At 40.7% G+C, this 23,780-nt stretch overlaps 4 protein-coding genes across 8 annotated transcripts; 3 read left to right on the forward strand and 1 right to left on the reverse strand.

The window, feature by feature from the left end:
- Positions 1-4: 4 nt before the first annotated feature.
- On the forward strand, positions 5-7,569 carry zfyve27 (zinc finger, FYVE domain containing 27). Of its 3 annotated transcripts, none has more exons than XM_026303738.1 (13): positions 5-332; positions 1,295-1,541; positions 1,658-1,728; positions 1,834-2,014; positions 2,317-2,412; positions 2,672-2,784; positions 2,879-2,997; positions 3,407-3,478; positions 4,313-4,333; positions 5,609-5,750; positions 5,933-5,979; positions 6,104-6,185; positions 6,349-7,569. In XM_026303738.1, exons 2-13 carry the CDS (start codon positions 1,309-1,311, stop codon positions 6,417-6,419), a joined length of 1,248 nt encoding a protein of 415 aa, XP_026159523.1. In that variant the 5' UTR covers positions 5-332; positions 1,295-1,308; the 3' UTR covers positions 6,420-7,569. The 3 variants fall into 3 exon arrangements, with proteins under 3 accessions (XP_026159523.1, XP_026159522.1, XP_026159524.1); XM_026303737.1 differs by having other exon boundaries at positions 5-247; XM_026303739.1 differs by lacking the exon at positions 4,313-4,333 and having other exon boundaries at positions 5-247.
- Positions 7,570-9,010: 1,441 nt separating this feature from the next.
- golga7ba (golgin A7 family, member Ba) lies at positions 9,011-13,269 on the forward strand. The gene is made up of 5 exons (XM_026303679.1): positions 9,011-9,114; positions 10,185-10,310; positions 11,104-11,256; positions 11,338-11,439; positions 11,554-13,269. The coding sequence occupies exons 1-5, from the start codon at positions 9,103-9,105 to the stop codon at positions 11,635-11,637; spliced, it is 477 nt and encodes a 158-aa protein (XP_026159464.1). The 5' UTR covers positions 9,011-9,102; the 3' UTR covers positions 11,638-13,269.
- A 1,057-nt stretch (positions 13,270-14,326) lies between these two features.
- crtac1a (cartilage acidic protein 1a) lies at positions 14,327-18,917 on the reverse strand. 2 transcript variants are annotated; one of them, XM_026303675.1, is made up of 14 exons: positions 18,782-18,917; positions 18,081-18,280; positions 17,750-17,946; positions 17,509-17,645; positions 17,193-17,349; positions 16,977-17,111; positions 16,251-16,387; positions 16,022-16,158; positions 15,815-15,897; positions 15,514-15,614; positions 15,252-15,420; positions 14,779-14,924; positions 14,476-14,515; positions 14,327-14,372 (listed from the first exon to the last, which is right to left on the reverse strand). In XM_026303675.1, the coding sequence occupies exons 2-14, from the start codon at positions 18,269-18,271 to the stop codon at positions 14,365-14,367; spliced, it is 1,638 nt and encodes a 545-aa protein (XP_026159460.1). In that variant the 5' UTR covers positions 18,272-18,280; positions 18,782-18,917; the 3' UTR covers positions 14,327-14,364. The 2 variants fall into 2 exon arrangements, with proteins under 2 accessions (XP_026159460.1, XP_026159461.1); XM_026303676.1 differs by having other exon boundaries at positions 18,690-18,827.
- Positions 18,918-18,942: 25 nt separating this feature from the next.
- Positions 18,943-22,632, forward strand: r3hcc1l (R3H domain and coiled-coil containing 1-like). 2 transcript variants are annotated; one of them, XM_026303678.1, is made up of 7 exons: positions 18,943-19,046; positions 19,600-20,090; positions 20,265-20,452; positions 20,547-20,617; positions 20,852-20,947; positions 21,057-21,197; positions 21,977-22,632. In XM_026303678.1, the coding sequence occupies exons 2-7, from the start codon at positions 19,623-19,625 to the stop codon at positions 22,027-22,029; spliced, it is 1,017 nt and encodes a 338-aa protein (XP_026159463.1). In that variant the 5' UTR covers positions 18,943-19,046; positions 19,600-19,622; the 3' UTR covers positions 22,030-22,632. The 2 variants fall into 2 exon arrangements, with proteins under 2 accessions (XP_026159463.1, XP_026159462.1); XM_026303677.1 differs by lacking the exon at positions 18,943-19,046 and adding an exon at positions 19,157-19,272.
- The last annotated feature ends 1,148 nt before the right edge of the window (positions 22,633-23,780 follow it).

Below are 23,780 nucleotides of genomic sequence, written 5' to 3' on the forward strand. Positions count from 1 at the left end.
TTAAACGAGGAAGTGGACGTTCTCACAGCAGGACGGAGCTAACAAAGCTAGCTGTGCCAGGCAGCGGCTCGAAAAAACAAGACATCTGCTTCACCCTGTGGGTTTCTGCGCAGACAAGCTGACGCTGTTGTGAACCGACTGGCTGGGACAGGTTGGTGGTCATGCGGCAGGGCAGGCTGCTGATGGTGTCGGTGGGACTCGCCAGTTCCGTCTGAGCTTCTCACCGCAGCTGCTGGCTCTGGTCGGGGTAGGTTGTCCCTTCATACCGGCTGGTAGTTGGACATATGCGGCGTCTTTCTGTCAACAGGCCGAGTCCGTTTTCCTCAGTGAAGGTATTGTTTCATTCAGTCGCTCCTCTCCGCTCCGTAGTTGAAGTGTTTTCACAATGTCTGGCTTTCAGGACGCTATTAAAACCACACGGCTAAACACAAATGTGGGTTTGTGAAGTAACTACAACACTATTATGACTTAAACTTCAGAAAGTAAATCCACTCTGGTAATCCCTAGCCAAGTCAGTGATGCGTTCAAGGATACTATTAAAGAAAACCTCCTCACACAGCCCTTTTGAAGCTTCATCCATTTACCTGTACTGTAGAGTTGCAGTGTTTACTTCATACAAACATGATTGTCAGTATAACTGCAAAGCGTATTCTCACTTATTGCATCAGAAAACCCTAGTGTAACAGTTTTTACTGTTACCTTCTACCCCTGAAATTGATTTTGCAAAAAGCTGTGTGATTGGGCTACCTTATGTTGAGGACAGCTAGATGTGTTTTGGATCTTTGACAACATTCAGATCCACTGGTGGGTGTGGTTGACTGTTGTCAGAGGTGCTGTAGGTGCTCCTCAGAACCACACCAGCAGTGGTTTCCTATGTTAATTTGATACACCTTAAGCTTGGCCTGTCTCTGCGGACACTTAAAAGCTGTAAAAAGTTTAAAGTTCACCACAGCATGACCGCCACCTGCTGCAGCATCATACCTGTCACTTTATCTGCACCTTGCTCTCCATTTAAACATGTTTCCTCACTCAAGTGGGAAACTGAAGCTTTTCAGATGCTGCTGCTGTTAAATCGCTCAGTCAAAGGTTTCACTTGCGTCCAAGTAAAAACTACAGCAATGGATATGATTGGGTGGTCCAGAACTGGGCTACAGTGTCCCCACTGCTCCCCACCTTCTGTAGAGCCAATATTAGTATGTGCATCTCATATCTGCTAGCCTTGTCTCATTGGGACTGAAGTGTAAAAATGTTTTGGCAGAGTGCAATTCACTATTTAAGTCTTTCTTCTCTACAGGCTGTACTGGAACGATGATGCACAGTACCGGGGTATCCCAGGAACCGCCACAGGGTACAGGGGAAAGGGGAGAGCTGGTACAAACATTATCTAAAGAGACGTCTGCGTCTCCAGATCCCTCTGAATTGGGGAGCCCACGGTGTACACAAAACTTTGATCTTCTGAACATGGTTGTGTCCTACAAGAGAATGACTCTTTTCCTAGAACCAGTTGCAGATGCAATGGAGCTGACTCGCTTCCTGCTTGGGTGTGTATGCATGTTTGTCTACAACCTGTTTGAGCATCCAACTGCTTTTGGCCTTGATGGCAGGAAACTGTTAATATTAGGAGGATTGACTGTTACCTATTTTTCTGACCTCACAGCTGGAAAATGCCCCTGTGCTCTCTGCTTGTATGTACATTTCTTAATGTCTTCTTCTGCACTGTCACTGAAGGTAAGATAAAATCAACCATTGATATTGATACCAGTTGTTGGTGTTGGTGTTTTAAAAGACACTTACATAATTTGTTCACTGTTGTGTCTGCCTCTCTGGTGTCAGTGGGTTGGTTTTCTGTAGGTGTGGTGGTAGTGTCAGCACCTGCTGCCCTGGGTTACCTGCAGGACAGGTGTGGGGGCAGAGCCTCAGAAGCTGAGCTCCAGAGGAGATGCTCTGTGCACCGCAGAGACCTGCAGACAGTACATCTCACCAAACAGGAGGCCATGCTGGAAGTCAAAGACCTGTAAGGCAAATACTACATGGCAACAACTAATGATCATTTAATTATAAATTAATCTGCTAATTATTTTTGATTAGCTAACTAAAATGTTACAAAATTGAAAGAAAAAAAAAGCCAATAAAAGGTTTCTCCGTATAATCAGATCCTCAAATTGATGTAGGTGTATCTTAGGAATGTCTGGTATTTTTGCTTGAAAAATACCTTGAGTACTTCAATACCTACTGTAACATTTAAAATAGTAGGTATTGCAGTGTATCTTTGTTCCTATAGTGTTTGTGTTAATGGGTGTTTCCTTTCTTTGCTAGGTTGAAGCAGCTGGATGACATGCTGGCCTCTGCTTGTCAGTCAGCAGAAGCTATTTACAAGGTCCTGTACTGGGATAATCACACCAAGTCATCAAGGTTTGTATCTACACGCACAAGCACAGTATTACCTGTAGTTACATGATTGTTACTTCTTCTTAAGGGCTGCTTCACAACACATCTGTTATTCTATAAGGATGTTACAGATACTGTACTGAGACTCGTAAGAAATTAGTTGAAGTACTGTCCTATTCAGCTCTTGGTGAGCATTAGATGTCAAACTCCTTGTTGCAAGAATGTCTTGACTGATCAATCGCTCACATGATTTGAGCGTGACCTTTGTAATATCTCCCTATAGATTCTATGGAGGGATGTTAATAGTGTTGTGTTTGCTCTACGTTGCTCCTGTGGGCTGGGTGCTCGCTGGGCTCAACAGCACCATCTTCCTGTGGAACAGGGACTTCTGCAGAGGTCAGTTTATCATGTCTGAAATAAGAGGTGCATACTGTTTCTTACTTAAGGAAGCAAAGCTAAAATAAAAGTGTGGTTTCTCTTGTGGTTCCAGTTTTGTTGGACCTTAAGAAGCTCTTCCACATGCGGCAGAGCAAAGCCTCAGAGGCCCTGTGTGAAGAACAGGAACAAGGCAACGTGATGGACAGAACTCCCACACCAACAAGCCTGGAGGTGACAGAACGGAACATGATGGAGAACAGTGCATGTAGCTTTGAATACTGAAGGATTCAGTGTGATTTACATGAACAACCAACCATGGCTGCATGTATATACGCTGTCCCTCGTTATCAAAGTATTTATCCAAATGAACTACACCCAAAGACCTCTGGGTCACAAAAAGTCCATAATGAACAAAAAAATGTGTATATATGAAAAAGATAGTCTTTTCATGTGTGATTAATGTACAGGAACACTTGAGCATCCTGACGACATCCTCCTACTTTACTGAACAGTTAAAATTCATCAGTTATAGTTATATATATTACAAAGTGCCAACTCTGAGACCATTAGAGGTGCAGGAGCTATCTGCATTGTATTTTCTAACTAGTATTAATTAGCTTGTGTATGTGTTTGATGACAGGACCTGTCTCCTGGCAGTGTGGAAGAAGCTGAGGAGGCAGAGCCTGATGATGAATTTAAAGATGCTATTGAGGTAAATACTATTCCGTATGTACTTGTCCTCTTTTCAGTTGCAGTTTTCTGTGTCACTGTTTTCATGGTGACATTTTGCCACAAACAGTAACAGATCTGTTGTGACGTAGCCCTCGAGCAGAACTAATGATCGCCCGTTGAGAAGTGAATACTGAAGTATAGGTGCAGTAGGCTGTGTGTGTTTGTCTTATTAGTTCAGTTCAGTTTTTTTTCCCTCTCCTCCAGGTAGATTTATTTGTCCCTTGTTGTATTAGTGTGTGCCTCCAGTGTTTGATGTTAAGGATAAAACGCAGTTAGGGCAGCAGGTCTATTTGCTTTCTTGCAGAGAGTTCACTGAGAAGATCAACACCACTGTCATGCCTGAACAGTACATATGTAGCTGTAGCCTGCGGCTGGTTATGTTAGCTTAGCAGGAAGAGTGTAAACAGAAGGAAATAGCTAGCCTAGCATATCAATGGACAGGTAGCCTTTGTGCTAAGGTAAGCTGACAGTCTCCTGGCTGGAGCTTCATATCTGGAACAGATATGTGAGTGGTATCGTTCATCTCATCTAATTCTCAACAAGAAAACAAATAAGACTGATTTTCAAAATGGTAAACATTTAATTATGTCCCATCTACTATCCACTTTATAAAAATCTGATGTCTGATGTTGGCAGGCATACCTGTTAATGCAGCAATGGTGGCTGCTGAATTTTGTGAATGATCTGTCTCACGTTAGGCAGTTGCGACATCAGAAACATCCACATTAGAGCTTACCGTCACTGTGTGAAACTGCTCATGGTGTGTTTCCTGTTCCCTCTTGTGTCTTTTTTCTCTGCTGACTTCTGAAATTAGGAACATTCAGTTTCTCTGCAGGTGAGTCCCCCCCACCACTGTGTAAGAGAGGCTGGTGCGCTCTGAGCAAGCTAAATTCTGTAGAACGACCTGACACATGAACAACAAATCCATGTGTTGTAGGCCTGTGTGAGATGACCATGTGGTGTAGTTCTTGCTTGTGCTTTTTGAAGCGTGGTTTGGCTTGGTTCCTGTGTAGTCACACTGTTTGTTGTCATGTGTTCTTCTGCTTCCTGGTAAGGAAACCCCTTTGGTGTTAGTGGTAAGTGGATTTCCCAGTGCTCTCCATCCATCCATCCATTAATGTGTTTTTTTCTCCTGGCATGAAAGTGATAGTTATGTGATAATGTATGAAACACTCTAATTAACAGATGCATAACTGCTCATTCCAATCTTACAGTTTCATTTCTGGCCTGCAGGACTGGAATTGTCCATTTTTCCAGCTTTCAGGCCATTTTTTATCATGAACAGATAAATGTTTTATAGTGTGTGTATGAATGCATGCTGTAAACAAGAGTTTTGCATGGAGGCATGTTATTTGTTCAATCACATGCCATTTAGTTGGTGCATAGTAGCATAAATATGTTTTAGAGTTTGTCACTAGTGTAGTTGTTGCCTTCTCCTAATTGGTTCATCATAAGCTAAAACTGGTCATCCTGTTCCTTAAAGTGTTGGGGATGGATGGAGAATCATTAGCAAAACAAACAAGCATTAAAATTTCTCTGGTTCCTTTTGGTCATTGTACATTCTGGTTCTCTTGTACTGTTATATGAAGTTGTAGTTTCTTTCAGTGGATAAACTTGTATTAAAATGCTTACTCCATGCTTAGTCTCCAAAAAGTGAGGAACAGACCTTTTAACAAATCTCATTTGGCTTACAGGTACTCAAGTATAGCATTATAGAGAATCAGCACTTTTTACATCATCACAGACAAACTATTACAAGGATTAAATGATTCAGATTGGCCGTTTTCTCTGTGTCCAGGGTTTGGTGCTTATGTTTGGCAAATTAAGTATAGCTCTTAAGGCGTTTTGCCTGTAAATCTATGTGTTTTCCACCCATGCCTATCACCCTAGTGATCCTAGTTTTTGCTGTCAGTCCTGCTCGACTTATTTGCCAAACATCTATTAGTCAAACTGGTGGAAATTGTTAAAATAAATTTCTTCCAGGTTGGTCCTACTGCTGACTTTGACTGTGTTTCTTGGCCCAGTTTTCATAACCTAAAAGCCAAAGACCAGTTACTGAAGTGTATGTAACTGCTTTCTTCTTTGTTCATTTATCTTCCCTTTCTCTTAGGAGGATGATGACGGGCCTCTTGCAGCTCCAGAGTATGACACCATTTCTGAAAATGGTCTCTTAAGTCGCAATGAACCAATACGCAGCAAGGTTTCCAAATTAACCGAGAAACTGCGTAAACGCTACCCCACCGCCAGCACAGGTCTGTCAGCTCTGACTCATCCACTGGCTCATTTCCTTTTATTTCACTTCACAGATAAAGGAGCACTCTTTATGTCACTGTCCTGTCTTGGGTCTGAACAGATATATTTTATTTTCATCCTTTTAGTAATATTTTTCCTAAATTTTTCATTTGTCTGTTACTGTGTCTTCCTGTCTCTACAGGGAATTGCTCTAGCTGCAACGCTGTTTTCTCAGTGCTGAAGAAAAGGGTGAGACTGTAAACTTGTGACAAGGATTGGGGATATTTTTAGGCATCACACTATCATTATGTTCAATTTTGTCTTGTGTTTACTGTTGGCATGAGCTTCAACACTATGTTTCTTCTTGTTGCAGAGGAACTGCAGTAACTGTGGCAACAGCTTCTGTTCCCGATGCTGTTCCTTCAAGGTGCTGAGATCTTGCATGGGCGCAACAGGTATCAACTCAAAAATGCAAAAACTATTAGACTGTTCAAGCATTTTATTATTAGATTGAGGAAATTTGCATGACAGTTGCTTCATGTCACAGCACATTATAGTCTTCCTCTGTTGTCCTTGTACTTCTGCTCTCTCATTCTCCTGTGATTGTTTCTTCTTCAGCTCCAGAGGCCCAGAGAGAGACGGTTTTTGTTTGTGCTGCTTGTAATTCTGCTCTCATCAAGTCACAATGAAATGGCATGTCTGTCTTTTCTCCCAGTGACCAGTGGGGAGGTCATTCACTGTCTGCCCCTCCCCACCCAGCCCTTCACAAAGTTTGACGTATTTGCCTTGGGCCTTGGTTTTAAAGTTAAGGCACATGAGCCCCTCTAACCTTTACCAGGTGTATCCCTCATTAGCTACTCATAATGGTTATGGACTTTTACTGTAACATGGTGCATTTTTTTTCTGTTTGAACTCTCAGTGAAGACCTGGACTCTAAGAAAATATGAGACTTACTATGAAGCGAAATTAGCGGACCTTGTTTTTTTCCCTTTGCTGAGCAGAGGGAAGCACAAAGCATGCATGGTGGAGGCCAGCACTGGCATGGTGGTGTTGGATGATACAAATAGGCTTACAGGCCATCACTGGCTTTGCTTTTACACGCTTTGCCTCATCACGAAGTTGATTCCACTTGAATGTTTATGTCTTTAAAATGCAGCCCTGTGTAGCAGTTTACTGAGTGTACTCTAATGAGATGACCTCTCTGTATAAGCAAGACTAGGACTTCTGTGGAAGCTGGCACTGTACAAATGTGGCACATTTTTGGATTTGCGATAAATGCAATGTTCATTGTCCCCAAACACACCCTCCAACCCTGTAGCTGGTCGACAGTGAGGACAGGTTTGACAAACCAGCTTGCTCTACTTAATCAAACTGATGCTTCATTTTGGTTGATGTTTTTTCTGTGTGAACATGTCAGATTAGCTTGTTTTGGAGTAAAGTGAGCACCTAAAGGGCAAGTGATCATTCAGCTCAAGCTTTTCTTCTAACCAGATCAAAGTTGTTTCAGTGAGAAACCAACTGAGACTGTCTTCACACTCTTGCAAGCAGGACTTAAAAGAATTGTTGTGGAGGCATTTTAACCCAAAAGGCAGATCTTGTGGTGGTAAAGTTGTTTTTAATCATGATTCAGACACAGATGATTGTAATCATTTGCTTTGCTTTTATTGTAATCATATATGAACTCTTACTGTAAATTGTTTTACAATATCTAATATATTTAATTTTAAAACTCCAGAAAGTAAAAATTGTTTGACCTAATGTAATCTGTATATATTGCCCATTTTAAGATTAACATATGTCATTTATTGAAATAAATTGTGATGATTTTATTAACTTAAAGTCATAAGTGGTAAGTATGTTTTTTTTTTTTTGTGTGTGTCTTTGCCTCCATTTGTACATTACTGGAAGATGAATGTTGTGTTGAATAGCACTGTCCTGTGCCAGATGAAAATAACTACATATGGATGCAAAGAAAGGCTGCAATTTAATTTTAAAAAGCAAATGAACACCTAAATGTTAAATGTAGCCAGTGCTGAACATTAAATATTAAAAATGAAAAGCCACTTAATTTACAGCATTGAACTATTTTACTTTAAAACTAAATGTATATTTATTTGAAGTATTTTGTATGTTGTATTTAAATAGTTTAATTCCTTTTGATTGATTTATGAGATTCATGTTTACATATAAATTTTAGATGTTAGATGAAATATTCTCTTCCAGTGTATTTATTGTGGACTATAAAGCAGATGTATTTTTTCTAGTTTTCCTTTTCACAACCCATATTCCCATCCCAGGCTTTGATCTAACCCAGACTTTAGGTAGATCTGTCAATGTGTGTGTTTCACAAAGCTATTTAGCTCCTCACTATCTTAAATTAGCCGGGCCAGCCAGACTAACTCTTTCTATTCTTTACAAAGAACTAGAAATAATGAGCTATGTTTTGTCCTTTTGGTCAACAGGTGCCATTAGTTGTTACCAGGGAGAAACAGGTGGGCAGGTAGAGTTAGCATGGGGGTAGGTTGGCTAACTTTTTGAACTTAAAATATGTCCATATGTATTTTTATTGCACTTTTTACAGTGTCTGGTACATTGGTATTGGTACATTTACCATTTACCACATTTACAAGTACATTTACCTGTATCTCCATTCTTCATATTCTTCTACTTCATTCATTTAATCGAAATACTGCAGGCAACTTTATACTCGACTACATTTATTTAATTACTTCAGTTGCCTATTCAGAACTAGATAAATAAACAAGTACAAACAGGACAATCATGAAGCTGATCCAGAGACGAAATTCACAAGCTACCCAGCAGTATGTGAAGTGCTTCAGATTTTAATTATTAGATTAAAAGTATATGATCATCAAAAGAGCATATAAAGTAGTTTAGGTTAGATTTGCCTTTTACAGGCTGCAACATCAAAGTGATGTACACAGTAATGCATCAGGAATTGTAATCCTATAATGGAGGCCTCATTTAGCCTACAATGGGTCAAATGTGCCATTCTGCATAACCTACTCCTACATGTGGTAGCCTACTTCATGTCTGTTTTGATGCTAATACTTCTCTATTTAAGTTCTTCTAACTCTAACTTGCAATAGACTAAGATAAAAACAACGAATAACATAATAAACCAACATATAATGAAATCATAATAATAATAGCCATTATTTTTTTTTATTACGTTGCATTAACGCAGAGTCCAAGAGCACATATGGTGGATTAAACCGACCCAAACACTGTACTTGTGTTGGCCCCTCCTCTGGCCTGCCCTCCCCCTCCACTCCTCCAATCCGTCCCTGTGTCCCACTCAAGCGATTTCAGCTCAGCCAGGGACTCGTCCCTACGGCCACGGATGGCAACATGGCGACAGAGGTAAGGCTGACATACTACCTGGTTAATTCCCCGTTCAGGTTTCGGGCACCGGCGCGCACGGTGATGTTATCACCAGGATAAAGCGGAATAAACCAGGCGCCGGTACAGTTAACACGGTCAGTGAGGGCATTAAGGCTGCGCACGGTTAAACTGTGGCACACATTCAGTTGCGGCTCACTTGAATCAGGACTGACGACTGTGTCCTACATTATCAAGCCAGTCCGTCGGGGGCTTGGACGTCTGTTGTTATTATCCCCTGTAAGCGCATCTTGGCATATTAAACAGAGAACAAGAAAAACATGAAGGGTGATTTTGAAAGTGAGTTGCGCTTCGGGGAAGCATGAAGACATGGAGCATAAACCAGCGGATCACCGCGCAGTCCTCCCCCTCGATGTTAAGCTGTTTTGGGTGAAAGCAGATCTGTTTTTTGTCTGGTGAGGTGTCCCGTTAATCCGCTGACAGGCCGGTGCGCGGTGTCCACACAGCGGAGAAACCGCGTTCAGCACCATGGACAGAAACCACGCAGCCCTGACCTTCTCCTCTGCTTCTCCTTACACCTGCATGTCTGCCTTTAGAAATGCTTACAGAAATAAGGGTTGTGTACAAAGAATAACGCTGGCCGATGTGCACCGTGTTGTAATTACCAACACTCGTCATTACAAGAGTTGTAAAATATCAGTTTACCTAATCTTGTTCGCTCTGATCGATCTGTTGAGAGCTGTAGTGAAAGGTATACTTCTCTGTAAGACAGGAGGGAAAGGGAGGGAGAGAGTGAGACAGTGTGTGTGTGTGTGTGTGTGTGTGTGTGTGTAAGATGCTAAGTCCAATGCTGGGCTCTGCTCCAGCAGTCGACCAGGCAGAAATGAGAGCAGACGCTGAGCCCCAGAGTGATTGATCACATCTCTCCACATCTCCTCTATCATCCTATACTTCCAAAACCGGCCTGTGTTTGTATACATTACTGTTGTACAGGCCCATGAGGAGAGGCGGCTCTGTAGCTCTCTGGGGATCCAACTAAACACATATTGTATCAAGCCTCATTAAACTTGTCTGTGTGTGTGTCTCTCTAGTTTCACAACCTGCAGGAGTTGAGGCACAGTGCATCTCTGGCCAACAAAGTCTTCATCCAGAGAGACTACAGTGAAGGAACCACCTGCAAGTTTCAAACCAAGTTTCCATCTGAGCTGGAGAGCAGGGTGAGGAGACAGGAGCCTTTTTAAACACAGGAGGACATTTATATTTCTGTTTTCTGTTATTCCCAACCATAAATGTATTTTTATGTAGGCTGTATTTGCAGCAAATATGTTGATGTATGTGTGTATATATTTTTGTGAATGGATTATTATATACAATATATAAACTTTTACTTCAGAAATAAGGGTCAATATCACAAAAACAGAAAATAATGAATAAAATACAAGTTAAATGTAGAATACAACATCATTCCCATTATAAACAGTTTATATGTAGGCTAGCTCCACCATAGATCTGCTGGAGCCTATCCCAGCTCTGTTTCAAGTTATTTTTCATAGTAAATTGCCAGATTAAAAATTTGCAGGTTTCATTAAATGTCATAATAAAAGTGGTTATCCTTTGGCTTTGAACTGTTGCTCAGAGAAAATGTTCTTTAAATTTTTTAAAAGTTTTTATAGACCAGACAAATAATTGATTAACTGAAAAAAATAACTGATTGTTAGTTAGAGCCCAATTCAAAGTTGTTACAATTACACAGAAGATGATTTGGCAAATGATCCCTTCATTTTCATCACTGTACAAAAAACCAGATGTTTTCTTTAGACTCATACATAGCTCAGCCATGTTGAAAAGGAAAGTACATGTTTTTTCATTTATAATGAAGTTTTGTAAACAGGGTTTATAGCTGAAATACGACAGTTCAAGGTATTTTTCACAATAGTTAATTTTTACATTCTGGTACTGCCATGTCCGTCTGCTCCTGACTCTATGACTCTGTGCTGCATGTGTCTCCAGATTGAACGGACACTGTTTGAGGACACTGTGAAGACGCTGAATAGCTACTACGCAGAGGCAGAAAAGATTGGAGGGCAGTCCTACCTGGAGGGGTGTCTGGCCTGTGCTACAGCTTATCTTATCTTCCTCTGCATGGAGACACGCTATGAGAAGGTTGGACTCACACTTAATGCAATTCAGTGGTCAAACAGTCATTTACCATTACTCATCTTTCTCGCTCTGCCTGTGTGATAGGTGTTAAAGAAGATTGCCAAGTACATTCAGGAACAGAATGAGAAGATTTATGCACCCAGAGGTCTGCTCATCACAGATCCCATAGAAAGGGGAATGCGTGTTGTATCCTCAGTCAGTATTATTGGGTGCAGATACACAAATGTATTAACATTTATATTTTCTGTTTAATTAACCATACTGCATTTCTACTGTTTGGTCCCTAACTACTTTAAACAGATAGAGATTTCTATTTATGAAGACCGGGGCTCCAGCGGCTCCAGCTCAGGGAGCAGCTCTGTGTCAGGCAGCACTGCTCGATAACTGGGTACTTCCTAAAAACCTTGTCCCCCTCATCACTCACAACCCTGGATGGGAGTTTTGGATAATGATGCCACTCTTATCCCAGTATTTAACCCATACATCCCTAAGCTACGCTCACACAAAGGATTCACTCATTTTCTCATGCTCTATAAGTTATTTAAGCCTTTTTCACAGTGAATGCTTGAAACATGCATTTTTGTAAAGTTTTGCACCTTGTGCATGTGCTGACGCTCGTGTTAGGAAGCAATTAGTGAAAAGAAACAAGACATCTAGCTTATAATACTTTGTGTGATCATAGCATTTCCTACACCACTGTCTTGTCTTACGGGTAAGAAAAGGATGACAGGAAGCGAGTGAAAGCAGGCAAGAAGAGCTGAGACAGGAGTAAAGACCACAAACCTCACCAAACCTCATACCTCAGTCACCACAGCTGCACCACAGGGTCCAGATCAATCACAGCTACACCCTGCCCTTGTAGACCAACCAAGGGACTGGACTGAACTCATAACCATTAACCATGCACACCAGGCACTGGCTTTAAAAATATAGTCAGTAGTTCAGTCTAGAGAATATATGAAGAATGTAGAGATGTGTGTGGAGGGCATCATCAAGTTTCACCAGATAAACTCTACATAGACCATCTTCCTTGTTCATTTCCACTGTCAATCCTGCTGCCTGGTAGCAAATAAATGTCATTAAACCCATCCCATGTATGTAATGTAGCAGATCTTTCATATCTCTCACATGAAGCCTGTATTTAATTTGCTAGGCACACATACACAGGCAGGGGCACAAATCTAGGAATTAACCTCTTGGTTTCAGTGAGGGAGACCAACTCTTCCTAAATTTTGATTATGCAAAGACATACTGTGCATGAAATGCAACAGTAAGTAGACAAAGGATGGGTCAAAAAGTCTTCCTGAATCTTACCTGTAGTGTTTTGGAATACACCAACCCTTCCTTGATTTCCGAACAAACTTCCAAAGAACAATAACTGCCAAAAACTGGCTCACAAATGTGAATGTGTCTTTTATTTTGGTGACATTTTGTGCAAGAATAAACTTTGGTACTGCTTATTGTTTGATAAACATGGCAATGACGTATAAATGACTAGTGTCTAATAAATATTGTTTCATCACAGCTGTGCAGAGCTCATGTTTCTTTAATTGTGAACTGCAGTAGTTCTTAAAGAAAACAATTTGACTGTTCATAGAAAAAGCACCAAAAGCCACCATTATTACTGCATTAATCCAAAATTTTATATGAATAGTTCATCATATAAAATGCATATCATGTGAAAGAGGTCACCAGTAGTGACAAACTCACTTGACTCATTATAGTTTCTAATAAATCTGTAAAATACAGAACGGCCTCTAAACAGCAGTCAGACACAAATAGCTACTAGCTGTTGAAAACAGTGGAGCATGTAGCAGCTAAAGAGCCACATTTGTATATTTCAAAAGGGAGGAAGTTGGGGACCAAAAACAAAGCCAAAAAGAGAGTACAATTTTCATATCACGAGTGAAATATTTTGCATTATTTGGCAAAATGTAAAATAATGATGAATACTGAATTTCACTTAGCTGCTTCCATCTCTGGGTTTCGTGCTTGGTAACTGTCAGAGCTTATAAAATGCAGACCGTTATACAGTTATACAGTACAACACTGCCAGCACTATAAAATGGGTAAAGGGCATGATCCCAGTTTCACAGTCTTTACTCAACAGAGCAAACAGCAAATTCAGATCACAGGCTGCCCATAATACTAGAATTTGTATTTTGATGAAACAGATTCACTTTTACTGGAAGCAACATCCAGCAGGTTTGTTTGTGTCCAGGTATGGAGTGCTGGATAACTGCTGTCTGACTGTGTCATTGTTACCCTGAAGACTACCATCTCCTGAGAGCTAACAGTGCTGATGAGAGCACCAAAACACACTGCAGTAAAGATGTCTTAAAACAGGACGATTTAAACATAGACAGGGGTGGAACGGATGTCAAAGAGGAGCCAACACTGTATGAATGGAGGGACAGAATAGTGGTTAACACAAATAAATGTGGAGGAAATGAAAGGAAGGAAGGAAGGAGGGGAAGGGAAGGCAGATGTCATGTTAAGACAATGGAGCAGAAATGGCTGATCCTGAAGGTAGTCATGTAGAATTCAGATGAGAAAAGACAAAGGGAGGTGTGTTTTCACATAGGGACAACACAACTCAATATCTTCCCCTTGTAGTTTGTCAGCCACAGACCTCATGTCTTGCTCTGTTTCAGCTGCAGGTTTTAGTGCAAACTCAGCATGCCATAAAACACAAGCAGCAACTGCTTGCGTTTGCTGCCGTTGTCGGTAAAAGTAAATAGGGTGACAAGGTTCTATGTGCCACTAAAGTGAATGTCTCAAAGTACCAAACACAGATTGGACTTTTTAGTATGTATGAAATGAGAATCTGACTCACGTACCATATTGATTTGAAGCAGTTTATTTAGAGATTTTGCTATGACAGATTAAAATAAACTCCAACCATAACCTAGTAATAGCATTAAAAGTGAGAAACACTCAAGACAAGAAACACAAAAATATTAAAACTACTCAGGGCAAACAAGGTTCCTGTCTTAAAGCACAGACAAAAAGAAAATGATTTTCAAAGCATCTCTGTAACATTGTTTTATAACCAGCATTTTTACTGCATTTGATTTCTTGCTTCTTTATTTATTTGCCATATGATTATCCTTACAGACCTGTGGAAGCATAAAGAAAGAGAATCAAAAAGAAAATAAATTGATGAATTTTTTTTTTTTTTTACTATTTTTTACTCATATTTAATTTAAATAAACAACTTACCCACACAGTGGCCTTTCTTGACAATAAAGCCATTACCACACTGAAAAAGTCATTCAAAACAAACATGATTTATTTAGATTTTATAGTAGAGGAAAGACGAAAAAAATATTATCTGTCAGCTCTCAGTCTGTGACGCTGCTGGAATGCAGTTATAATGGAAAACAAAAATGAGTTGTCATAAAATATCCATTAGTTAAACTCAAATTAAATACATTAGAGGAAGATAAAGACTGTGGTGTGTTGGATCAGTTCATAAAGCCACTATCAGAGACTGACTGGAACATTTTCTTAATTCATGTGTACCTGCGTGTCTTCAGCAAGCACAGACATTTCCCCTTCTTTGGGATAGGCCACTTCCACCACTGAGTTCATTTCTCCAGGCTGAAGAGCTCGAGTGATGGAGTTGCCGTCTGGCCAGGAGACCTCCAGTACCTTCACCTCATCGTTTCCTGGGAGTCACGTGCCAAAAAACAAAAAAACAAAAAAACAAAAAAATAGAGGGCTAAAAAATGAGATACATGATAATTTGATGATCACGTCGCATTAGTTGTTCCCAGTCATTAACACTAATCTAATCACCTCCAAGCTCCGGCTTTGTACTTAATGCACTGATCTGATAGTGGAATCAATATTCTCATCTAACTCTTGACAAGAAAGCTATTTCCCCATAATGTGCATATGTACGTAATAAAAAATAATGCTAACGTATACTGTCCTTTATTTGACTGAATGTATCCTTTCAGTGTTCGTGTAGTGTAAGGTGTAAAGAAAGCTACCTAAACCAAAATGGGCCACAGGCTCCATCTCGCACAGGTACCCTGAGCCTCCGTCAATGATGCGTGTGAGAGCTCCACTCTGATTGGTGAAGGCTGTTACCTTGGCTCCTCGGGCAAAAGCACCAAACTGGGTGCGAGGGATGACCCGCAGCCAGCTATTGGATGAGCCCTGAACATGAGGATGACAGGTCAGGTTGTGGAAAGTCAGAGCATAGTTACTGTGAACAAACACGAACACACTCACACACATACATGCACACACCTCTGTAACCTTGAAAATAGAGATTGGCTGCTCGGCGCTCTCTCCATGTGCTAACAGCAGGTCCAGCTGTCCGTCCCCATCTAAGTCTGTCACTACACCACCTGTCCGAAACACACAGAGCATTTTCACTACACTGACCTATATGACAGCTTCACTCCGACGCTTATCTGACAGCTGTGTCTCTGTGAGTCTCATCCAAACAGACAGGAAACAAAGTTTGTTTGGGTTAGAACCCTTCTGGAGAATAATGGGGAAAATATATTGTCCATTGTCCTGCACTTTGAGTTTAAAAATAGTTGACCTGTTCCTTGCCCCTGAGGCTCTGCAGCATCTCCTGCATTCAGTTCCTGGATCAAAGGGTCTGCATCAGCTCTTCTTGACACCCTGCAAATAAACACAAAAAATTAGAAAAATAGCTTCTAATGTTATTAATAATTCAGCATGTGTATTAATGAATACTGAGTGTCTCTTACTGGAACCTGAGGTCACATAATATTTGACATGTTACCTGAACAGCCTGTTAGGAGCGTTTCCTCTATAGGCAATGTTGTTAAAAAACACCTCCAGCTCCTTATCATTATCAAAGTCTGCAGCGATGACTGTGCGAACAGGGGAGGGGACAGCAAATCCTCCAGTAGCAATATTCTGCCCAGGAGAACATGTAATATTGTTAACTCTTTATCAAAATCTTTCCATTTTCCTTTTTTTAAAAAAATCTTCCTCCCTGTCCTCTTTACCCGAAATTTAGAGTCGCTGCCCTGCAGGAAAAGTCTGTGTGGGCCATTCCAGTTGCCATAAACAATGTCTGTCTTTCCATCGCCGTTGAAGTCAGCTAATGCTACTCCTCTGCCATGTTGGTAGCGGTCATCTACACCTTTAAGACATGGACCAGTGTTAAATATCAGTGCTACCAGTGCAGGAAAAAACATGCTCCTGTGTGAATTCCTGCATGAAAATGTATGACTTTGGTGACACCCAGTGGTGGTAACAGGGACATAATAGGGTGGTAACAGAAGTGGCAGATTACAATTCACACTGATTGTCTACTACACTACATTAGAGTGAAATAATGATAATGTTTCATTTTCAACATCTTGTTATTCTCATGTATCATTTTACAACCACTCTAATAAAAGCAAAGGAAAAATATTTTCTTCGCATTTATTATTTCCATGGGGCAACAATAATGAGAATTGAAAACCTCAAACAATATTTTTTTTTAAATAGACACTATTAATTTTTTATGGGGTCCCTTCTGTTAGGTTAAACACATTCTTTCTACCTCTCTAAACAGTGCAGCAGAAATGTGTTTTCTCTACTATCGGTAAGTATTAAAAACAACAGCAGGTAAATGTATTTTTTAAGTAAAAGGCATACTCAGCTACTATACAAACTACAGTTTAGAAGTGAATTAAAGCTCCTGAACATATAAGCTTTCTTGTTCCTCTTTATGCCTTACTCACCTGCCTGTCTGGCCACATCAGTAAAGGTCCCATCGCCATTGTTCTTGAAAAGGAAGTTGGGCCCATTCTCATTGTCACAGAAAACATCAGACCTTGAGTGGCTCAGGATGGGTCCAACCACCACACCACGACCACCTGCACGACAAGCAAACTGTGAAATGCTTCATCTCTGCTTCAAAACATCAAATGCTTCAAGCATCCAACCTGACTCCCGACCTGTCAGCTTGTTGACTCCGGCCTCCGCAGCCACGTCAGACAGCGCAATGATGCTCCTGCTCACATCACTGGCAGCTTCGTCCATTTCTAGGAGAGCATGGGGACCAATGATGCCACTGGCGTAGTTGGCCACATAGACTGAGTACCTGCCTGTTCCCTGTTGAGCAACAACAGGCAGGAGAAGTGAGAAAATGTTTTTTTTAGAGGAAATTATGAATCACTGATAACAGCAGATCCTAAAGGAAACTGAAGGAGAGAGATGAATAAGCAGAAATCAATCATTTTATAAGTAGGTTTGACAAGTGGATTCACTGGCCTTTCTGTCAACACAAGCCACAGAGCGTCCTGCCATGCGATTAGCAACACCACGATGCACATTGAGCTCGTCACTTAGAAGATCTTCAAAGCGGCCATTTCGAAATTTGAAAAGTTTGTCTGAATAAGTTGCCCGTCCTGCATAAAAATGTCAATAGGCGTGATGAGAACACACTCAGCTAATTGACATTATTTGTGAAAGTGAAGATTTTATTAAAAACTACAAACAATGAACCATTCACCGGAGTAGGCATTGTTTGTGTTGAGGAAGTAGATCTCCTCACGTCCATCTCCATCCACGTCACAGGCAGTAACTCCTATAGCATTTCCTGCTCTGTCCCTCAGTGCGTAGTATGGAGAGTTACCGTCATCAATAGCAATGTTTACCAGCCTGTTTTGAGTGTGGTCGTACTTCAGCACCAGGTTGGGCCCATTGTACCTGACGGAGAAAGAATCACAGATTTTTTTGTTTGCTCACACAGTGTCAGTAAAAATTACAAATGTAAAGTGTAAAGAACTACCTAACAGCTGTACACTGTCATTCCATCAGACCTTTGTCTTTTTCACACTCACCCTGCCACCACCACTTCCAAGTCGCCGTCACCATCCACATCTGTTACGGCCATCCCATAGTTGAGCTGTCTTGGATTGTGCAGACTGTCGGGTGGAAGCATTGTCTGCGTCACAACCTGGAGCATGGGCTCAGAGCTCTGGGCAAGGGACTGAGGCCAGAGCCCTACCAGAAGGAACAGCAGACCCCACATCCCTGCAACCTGGAGGGACACAGAGCAAGGTGGGTCAAGTCTTTTTGTACAAAGCACACATGATGCCTGTTGAGCAAATAGAATCTAAAGAGACTGTGTGTTTATGACACAAGAGCATAATTTTCAGTAAAGCAAAACTATACCTGATTAACAAACAGAAAGAGTAATATTTAACAAATATTTAACGACAGTACTTGATGAATTTTATACACAAATGTTTTGACCCTTTGCTATTTGTCTCTTAATACAATATGATAGTTAATTGTAATTAAAATGCAAAAAAGCCACATGCAAAGCATAAAAGAAAATAACAAAAAAAAAATCCACATTATCGTGTTTCCATTAAACACTATGTTGTTTCCCCCATTTTAGGAAAGCAATCCTACATTTGAAGAACAATTTCTAAATACTTGATTACCGTCTATGTATGTAGCCTGGTCCGCTGCCTGGTCGGGAACAAGTGAACATGCAGGGATGATTTTTTTGTCCAGTGTTTAGTTATTGTCCTACCTGATTGCTGTAAAATGATGTAAAATGATCGGGCTTTGCTGCGGCGATGCAAGTGTACTCCCGTTGTTATATCATTTGGCAAAGATGCTGCACCTTACACAATTTATGCTTTTAATATTTACAAAACAGCTTGTGTACTGTGCTGAGGACTGGCCAATCAGCGAAGAACCGTGTGGCGCTGTCCAATGGCTGACCTGTGTTTTGGTGACGTATTTGTGAGACGCGGATGTTTGCGCTGTCTGTAGGCGCTGCTGTTTGAACACAGGTAATACATTCAAGTTACCTAATAATGAATAAAGTTCATTAATAATTAATAACCTCGTTTGGGGTAAAAATATCGAGCTGTAAAGACGATTAGTTTTCCCTTTGAAAACACAAATTGGATATTAAAGTGCTGGGCTCTACTTACACAATCTCCCAGAATGCTTTGCGTTGACCTGTGCTTGCGTCAATTGTGCGACGAAAGTCTGTTTTAAACAAACCAAACACGGGTAAGGTGAACGAAATAACCCTCTATAATTGTAATAACTTGAATGACAACAACATGTATGTTAATGTAAATTGATATTAACTTTATATTTGTGCCCTTAATTAACAATTAGAGAGGTAGTTTAACCAGCTAATGTCAGCTAACTCGGTTAGCTAATGTGAATGTTTTGACCGTATTTTATTTGATTACCGCTGATTAATGCTCCAGTATGTAAGCTACTCACGGTCATAAAACACACTCAGTACTCGTTTGGAAGTCTGTTTGAGAACAGTGTAATTCACAATACTAATACTAATTTCATATTGAAATCCGTTCCTCCCTGACTCAGATGTTTTTATAATCCATTTAAAAATGGAGCTGGAACAGCCAGAGGGAGACTGTGCTCCACCTAATCCAATACCCACACCTTCCTCTCAGTCAAAGAAGCCAAGTCAGGCACTGTATGTCCCCAAACATCGACTTCATGGCTCCAAAGACCAATGTCAGAGCCAGGGAGAAAGTAAGCCAAGACCCAGGCCTCGCTACACAGACAAGGCGCGAAAGAACGCCAAGAACAAGAAGGACAAAGATGGGGGCGCAGAGAAGACAGCTGCTGTTGGAGGAGGAGTCGCAGGTGAGATGCAGAACAGTGACAGCAAGCCTGATGTGAGGGAACAGCGGCTACAAGATGCAGGGGTGATGGCTAATGGGCAGCCAGAGCCGACAGAGGTAACCTCACGTCAGGGAACATCCCTTCAGGAAGAGAAGGGAGAAGAGGAGAGTTGGGACACCTTGTTCAATGATGATGGAGATTGTCTGGATCCACACCTGCATGAAGAGGTGAGAGCTTCATATAGATATGGTTAACAAAACAAAGTCATAGTAACCCTCCCTGATAATTATTTTATTTTAACTTATTATTTTGCTATATGTGCATTGTGACCTTTGTCCCTTGCCTTCTTTTGTCATTTCTTCTTGCCCTCATGTGTCTCTACTCACCTATTCTCCCTCCAGTTGGCTTTGATGGAAGGTAGAAAGAAGAAATCGATGCAGGAGCCCAGGTTTGATTACTACAACATGGACCAAGATGATGACGATGACATTGATCTCAGAGAGGACGAACTCTCTCACATTGTAGAGATCTATGACTTTCCTGCTGAGTTTAAGACGGAGGACCTTCTCAAGTTATTTCAGTGCTACCAGTATGTATAATTCATTGTACTACTGCTGTTCAGTATAATTTAAAAAAACAGAGCTTAGGTCCTGTTAATATACATCTTCTCTTTTCTTTTTTAGACAAAGAGGCTTTGACATTCAGTGGATTGATGATACACATGCCCTGGGCCTTTTCTCAAGCCCTATAGCAGGTCAGTGACGCTCTAGTTCACATCTGAGGTAGTTTAAGCAGGAGCACCTTCCATTACATTATCCTCAGGAAATGTTTTTATGAATCTTTCCCTGACATGATGTTGTAACAGGAAAACTTGGTAAAAAAGGATCAGTGTCCACAATGGGAGGAAAGGTGAATCTGAATCTGCTTTGCCAATAGTATTCAAATAATATTAAAAAGTCAACTTGTGCAATTTGTTTTCCATTTTAAGCCCGTGAAGCTTTAAGATCCAAACATCCACTGATGAAGTTGCGACCACTTTCTAAATCCTCCTCTGCCACAAAGGCCAAAGCCCGTAGCTGCTCAGGTACAAACACATTCCTTAGTCATGCTGCTTCTTTGCCAGTTTGCTGTTTCCTCTCTAAAATCTAGTTTTATATTTATTTACCTTTATGTCCCTCTCTTCTCTTCCTTAGACTACCTACTACCTGCTAAAGAGAGACCTCAGACGAGCGCTGCACTGGCTCGCAAACTTGTGATCGGTGCCCTCGGTGTGAAGAGCAACCTGACGAAGGAGCAACGCGAGGCAGAGAAGAAGAAGCTCCAGGAGGCAAGAGGTGCATTATATGCTCAGTTTATAATTATGATCCTATACATTGAACTATACTTTAATTAGTTGTGCAGTGTTTTGTAACCTTTGTTTCTGGGGCTGGTCTGTTGTACAGTCTGGGGACTGTGTACTTTTGCCACTAGTAGTCTAGAGTTTGGAGAAGACTAATATGTGTAAGATGTGACAAGCAACAAGTAATAATGCCAAAATTAACAAACTGCCCTAAAAGTCCTGGTATTTGTATTGCAGTGTTTCTGCCACAAGTGGGAGCTGCTTTTGTACTTTACAGAAGAAATTGAAAAGTGTAGTTGCAAATTGGCAAGAGAAGTTGCTCTCTATCCACGGCTGCTGCTACACATCATAACGGGGTTATAATCAGTACAGCAGCCATTTCCCTTCACAGATGGAACATAAGTACACAGGCGCAAAAAACCACAAATAGATGTCCTCTGAACAGCCAGTCAGGAAGTCGGGACCTTGAGTGTAGCAAACTTAAAAAAAAAAAAAAAAGCTCCTTTGTTCTTAGCACAGGCGCACTGCTGTGCTCTTAATTTAAGATCGCAACACGCACAGAAAATGTCAGTGTGGCTGTGCATCATGTACCGAACATCGTGTCCTTGGAATGGATGCCACGTATGGTTACATCTAGAGATTAATTTACATCTGCCTCAGCTCTTTCCTGCATGTGGTAATGACAGTGATACATTTAGAGCAACAAATCAGCAAAATGGCTTATTTAAGGACTTCTACTGATTGACATGTGGAAATGTCTGATTTATCTTACAGAACAAAAGCGACTAGCAGCCAAACAGAGGGAAGATGCCTGGGAGGGGAAGTGACTGGACAGAAAACAACCCTCCTCATCTTTTTAAATTTTTTTTTTAAGATTCCTTGAGTCAGCAGAGGCTAAAGACTGTTCTTTCTCATGCTGCTTTTTTTTTTTAAAGGTCCACTCCTCCTTTCCACCACACTTCCCAGAAAAGGATTCCCAGCAGTTTTCTCTTCCTCTTGCCACAACCCGTCCAATGGCTACTGGTCATTGCAGTGTTACATATGAGAGCACCCAAAGCACGGCTCCCTTACCTTTATCTTCGTACTTTATTCATCCAGGGGCTCTTCTGTGGTCTACAGTGACGCACAGAGTTTGATTGTTGTAAAGTGTAACTAATTCATTGGGAAGATTTATTTTCTGTACAGATCTACAGTCTCTGGTTTGCTGTTATATGGATTTTTGTGCTCCTGAACATGACTCACCTGTAAATTTGAGGCCAACAAGTTTTTTCATTAAAGGCCCCATAACAGTCAAATTCATTCATCATTCATGATCATGATGAAACAGTACATACTTTAATATAAAGATGTTGTTGTGATTAGATTCTGTCACTGTTTCAATTTTTTCAAATCATTGTTTAAAATTGGTTTGATTAAAACTGTACGTGTTGGCTTGTGTTTTTATGTATTTTCTGAGAAGTCATGTCCGTTTGCAGTGTTTCCCTGACACCCTGTGAAAAGCCTCCAGTCAGCAGGTTTATCTTTTTCTTTTAAATCAAGACATGCTGCTGTGTTTTTTCTTTTACAGTACCATTATTAATCTGTCTGTTAAAATCTAAAGATTTATCTGTTTTGTGTTGTCTGAACACACCGATAATGATTATAAGGTTGTCACCATTCACGATGAATGAAATTTTAACCTTTTTGTGGACAGAGAGATTTTGTCCTTTTCTCTCTGGACTTTTATAACTAAATTGTGTTTGTCTTGGGGATAGTTTTTCAAGACTTATTTTATCTGGTGCTAGTACACTTGGAAATTACACACTTAAAAATCTCAAATTTCATGATTTGTTGACAGCAAACCTTGTGCTGGAATCAACGACAGCTCTTTCAAAAAGCTTCAGGTTAAAAAAAAAAAATAGGCAGTTTGTTATTCCTGGAAGTTTATAGTTTTGGACTGAGAGAAATAGTTTATTTAATTTATTCTTTATCTTCAAATTTACTTTGAGTGCGAGTGTGTGTGTGTATTTCTCTATTTTCTTAATTAATAAACCCCCTTTCCTGTTATTACTGGGTATATACAGTATATATTTTTTAATCCTTGAAATGAGGTCTCTGCTGCTCTGTGTGCAGATATGACTTTTCCTGTGGAACAGAAGCAAATGTAGACCTCCACGTGTGCTATTATTCTTCCTACAAATACAGCCTGTAGCTGCTCTTTACCATCATCGTGTGAGATCTGACCCTTGCCCATAATCTCATGCTTTACTGTGGCTTCACAAGGAGGTGGCCCATTGGGTGCCTCACACAATCATTAGATTAACTACACAAACACAAACCACTACTGAGCAAGTGGCGGGTCCAAGTGCCAACTCTGTCCTGCATGTGCTGCACAGTTAACGTTGTTATGTCATGGAGCAAATGAAGCAATAATGTCATGTCCCCACCACAATAAAGGACTTCAATGTAGGGTGGTGTGTGTCCTAGCACCAGCATTGTCAGCAAACCCACCTTACATCAGCCTCCTCCCTTCAGAACGTTCCTACAAATGGCACTATGAAACAGATTTATCACCACGTGAGTAACCACTAGTGTCTTA

The sequence above is a fragment of the Mastacembelus armatus genome, chromosome 1 (genome assembly GCF_900324485.2).
Source record: "Mastacembelus armatus chromosome 1, fMasArm1.2, whole genome shotgun sequence".
NCBI lineage: Eukaryota > Metazoa > Chordata > Actinopteri > Synbranchiformes > Mastacembelidae > Mastacembelus > Mastacembelus armatus.

Bases quoted from the DNA above. Each gene is read 5' to 3' on its own strand.
- r3hcc1l (XM_026303678.1), top strand. From the start codon at position 19,623: ATGGAGCTGGAACAGCCAGAGGGAGACTGTGCTCCACCTAATCCAATA. The intron at 20,091-20,264 runs GTGAGAGCTTCA...TTCTCCCTCCAG, and splicing joins ATCCACACCTGCATGAAGAG to TTGGCTTTGATGGAAGGTAG. The intron at 21,198-21,976 runs GTGCATTATATG...TTTATCTTACAG, and splicing joins GAAGCTCCAGGAGGCAAGAG to AACAAAAGCGACTAGCAGCC.
- golga7ba (XM_026303679.1), top strand. The intron at 10,311-11,103 runs GTGAGGAGACAG...ATGTGTCTCCAG, and splicing joins CATCTGAGCTGGAGAGCAGG to ATTGAACGGACACTGTTTGA. The intron at 11,440-11,553 runs GTATCCTCAGTC...TACTTTAAACAG, and splicing joins TAGAAAGGGGAATGCGTGTT to ATAGAGATTTCTATTTATGA.
- crtac1a (XM_026303675.1), bottom strand. From the start codon at position 18,271: ATGTGGGGTCTGCTGTTCCTTCTGGTAGGGCTCTGGCCTCAGTCCCTT. The intron at 17,947-18,080 runs GTGAGTGTGAAA...TTTCTCCGTCAG, and splicing joins TTGGAAGTGGTGGTGGCAGG to GTACAATGGGCCCAACCTGG. The intron at 14,516-14,778 runs GTACACATGAAT...TGACTTTTTCAG, and splicing joins TGCTTGCTGAAGACACGCAG to TGTGGTAATGGCTTTATTGT.
- zfyve27 (XM_026303738.1), top strand. From the start codon at position 1,309: ATGATGCACAGTACCGGGGTATCCCAGGAACCGCCACAGGGTACAGGG. The intron at 1,542-1,657 runs GTGTGTATGCAT...CTGACCTCACAG, and splicing joins CTGACTCGCTTCCTGCTTGG to CTGGAAAATGCCCCTGTGCT. The intron at 2,413-2,671 runs GTTTGTATCTAC...ATCTCCCTATAG, and splicing joins AATCACACCAAGTCATCAAG to ATTCTATGGAGGGATGTTAA.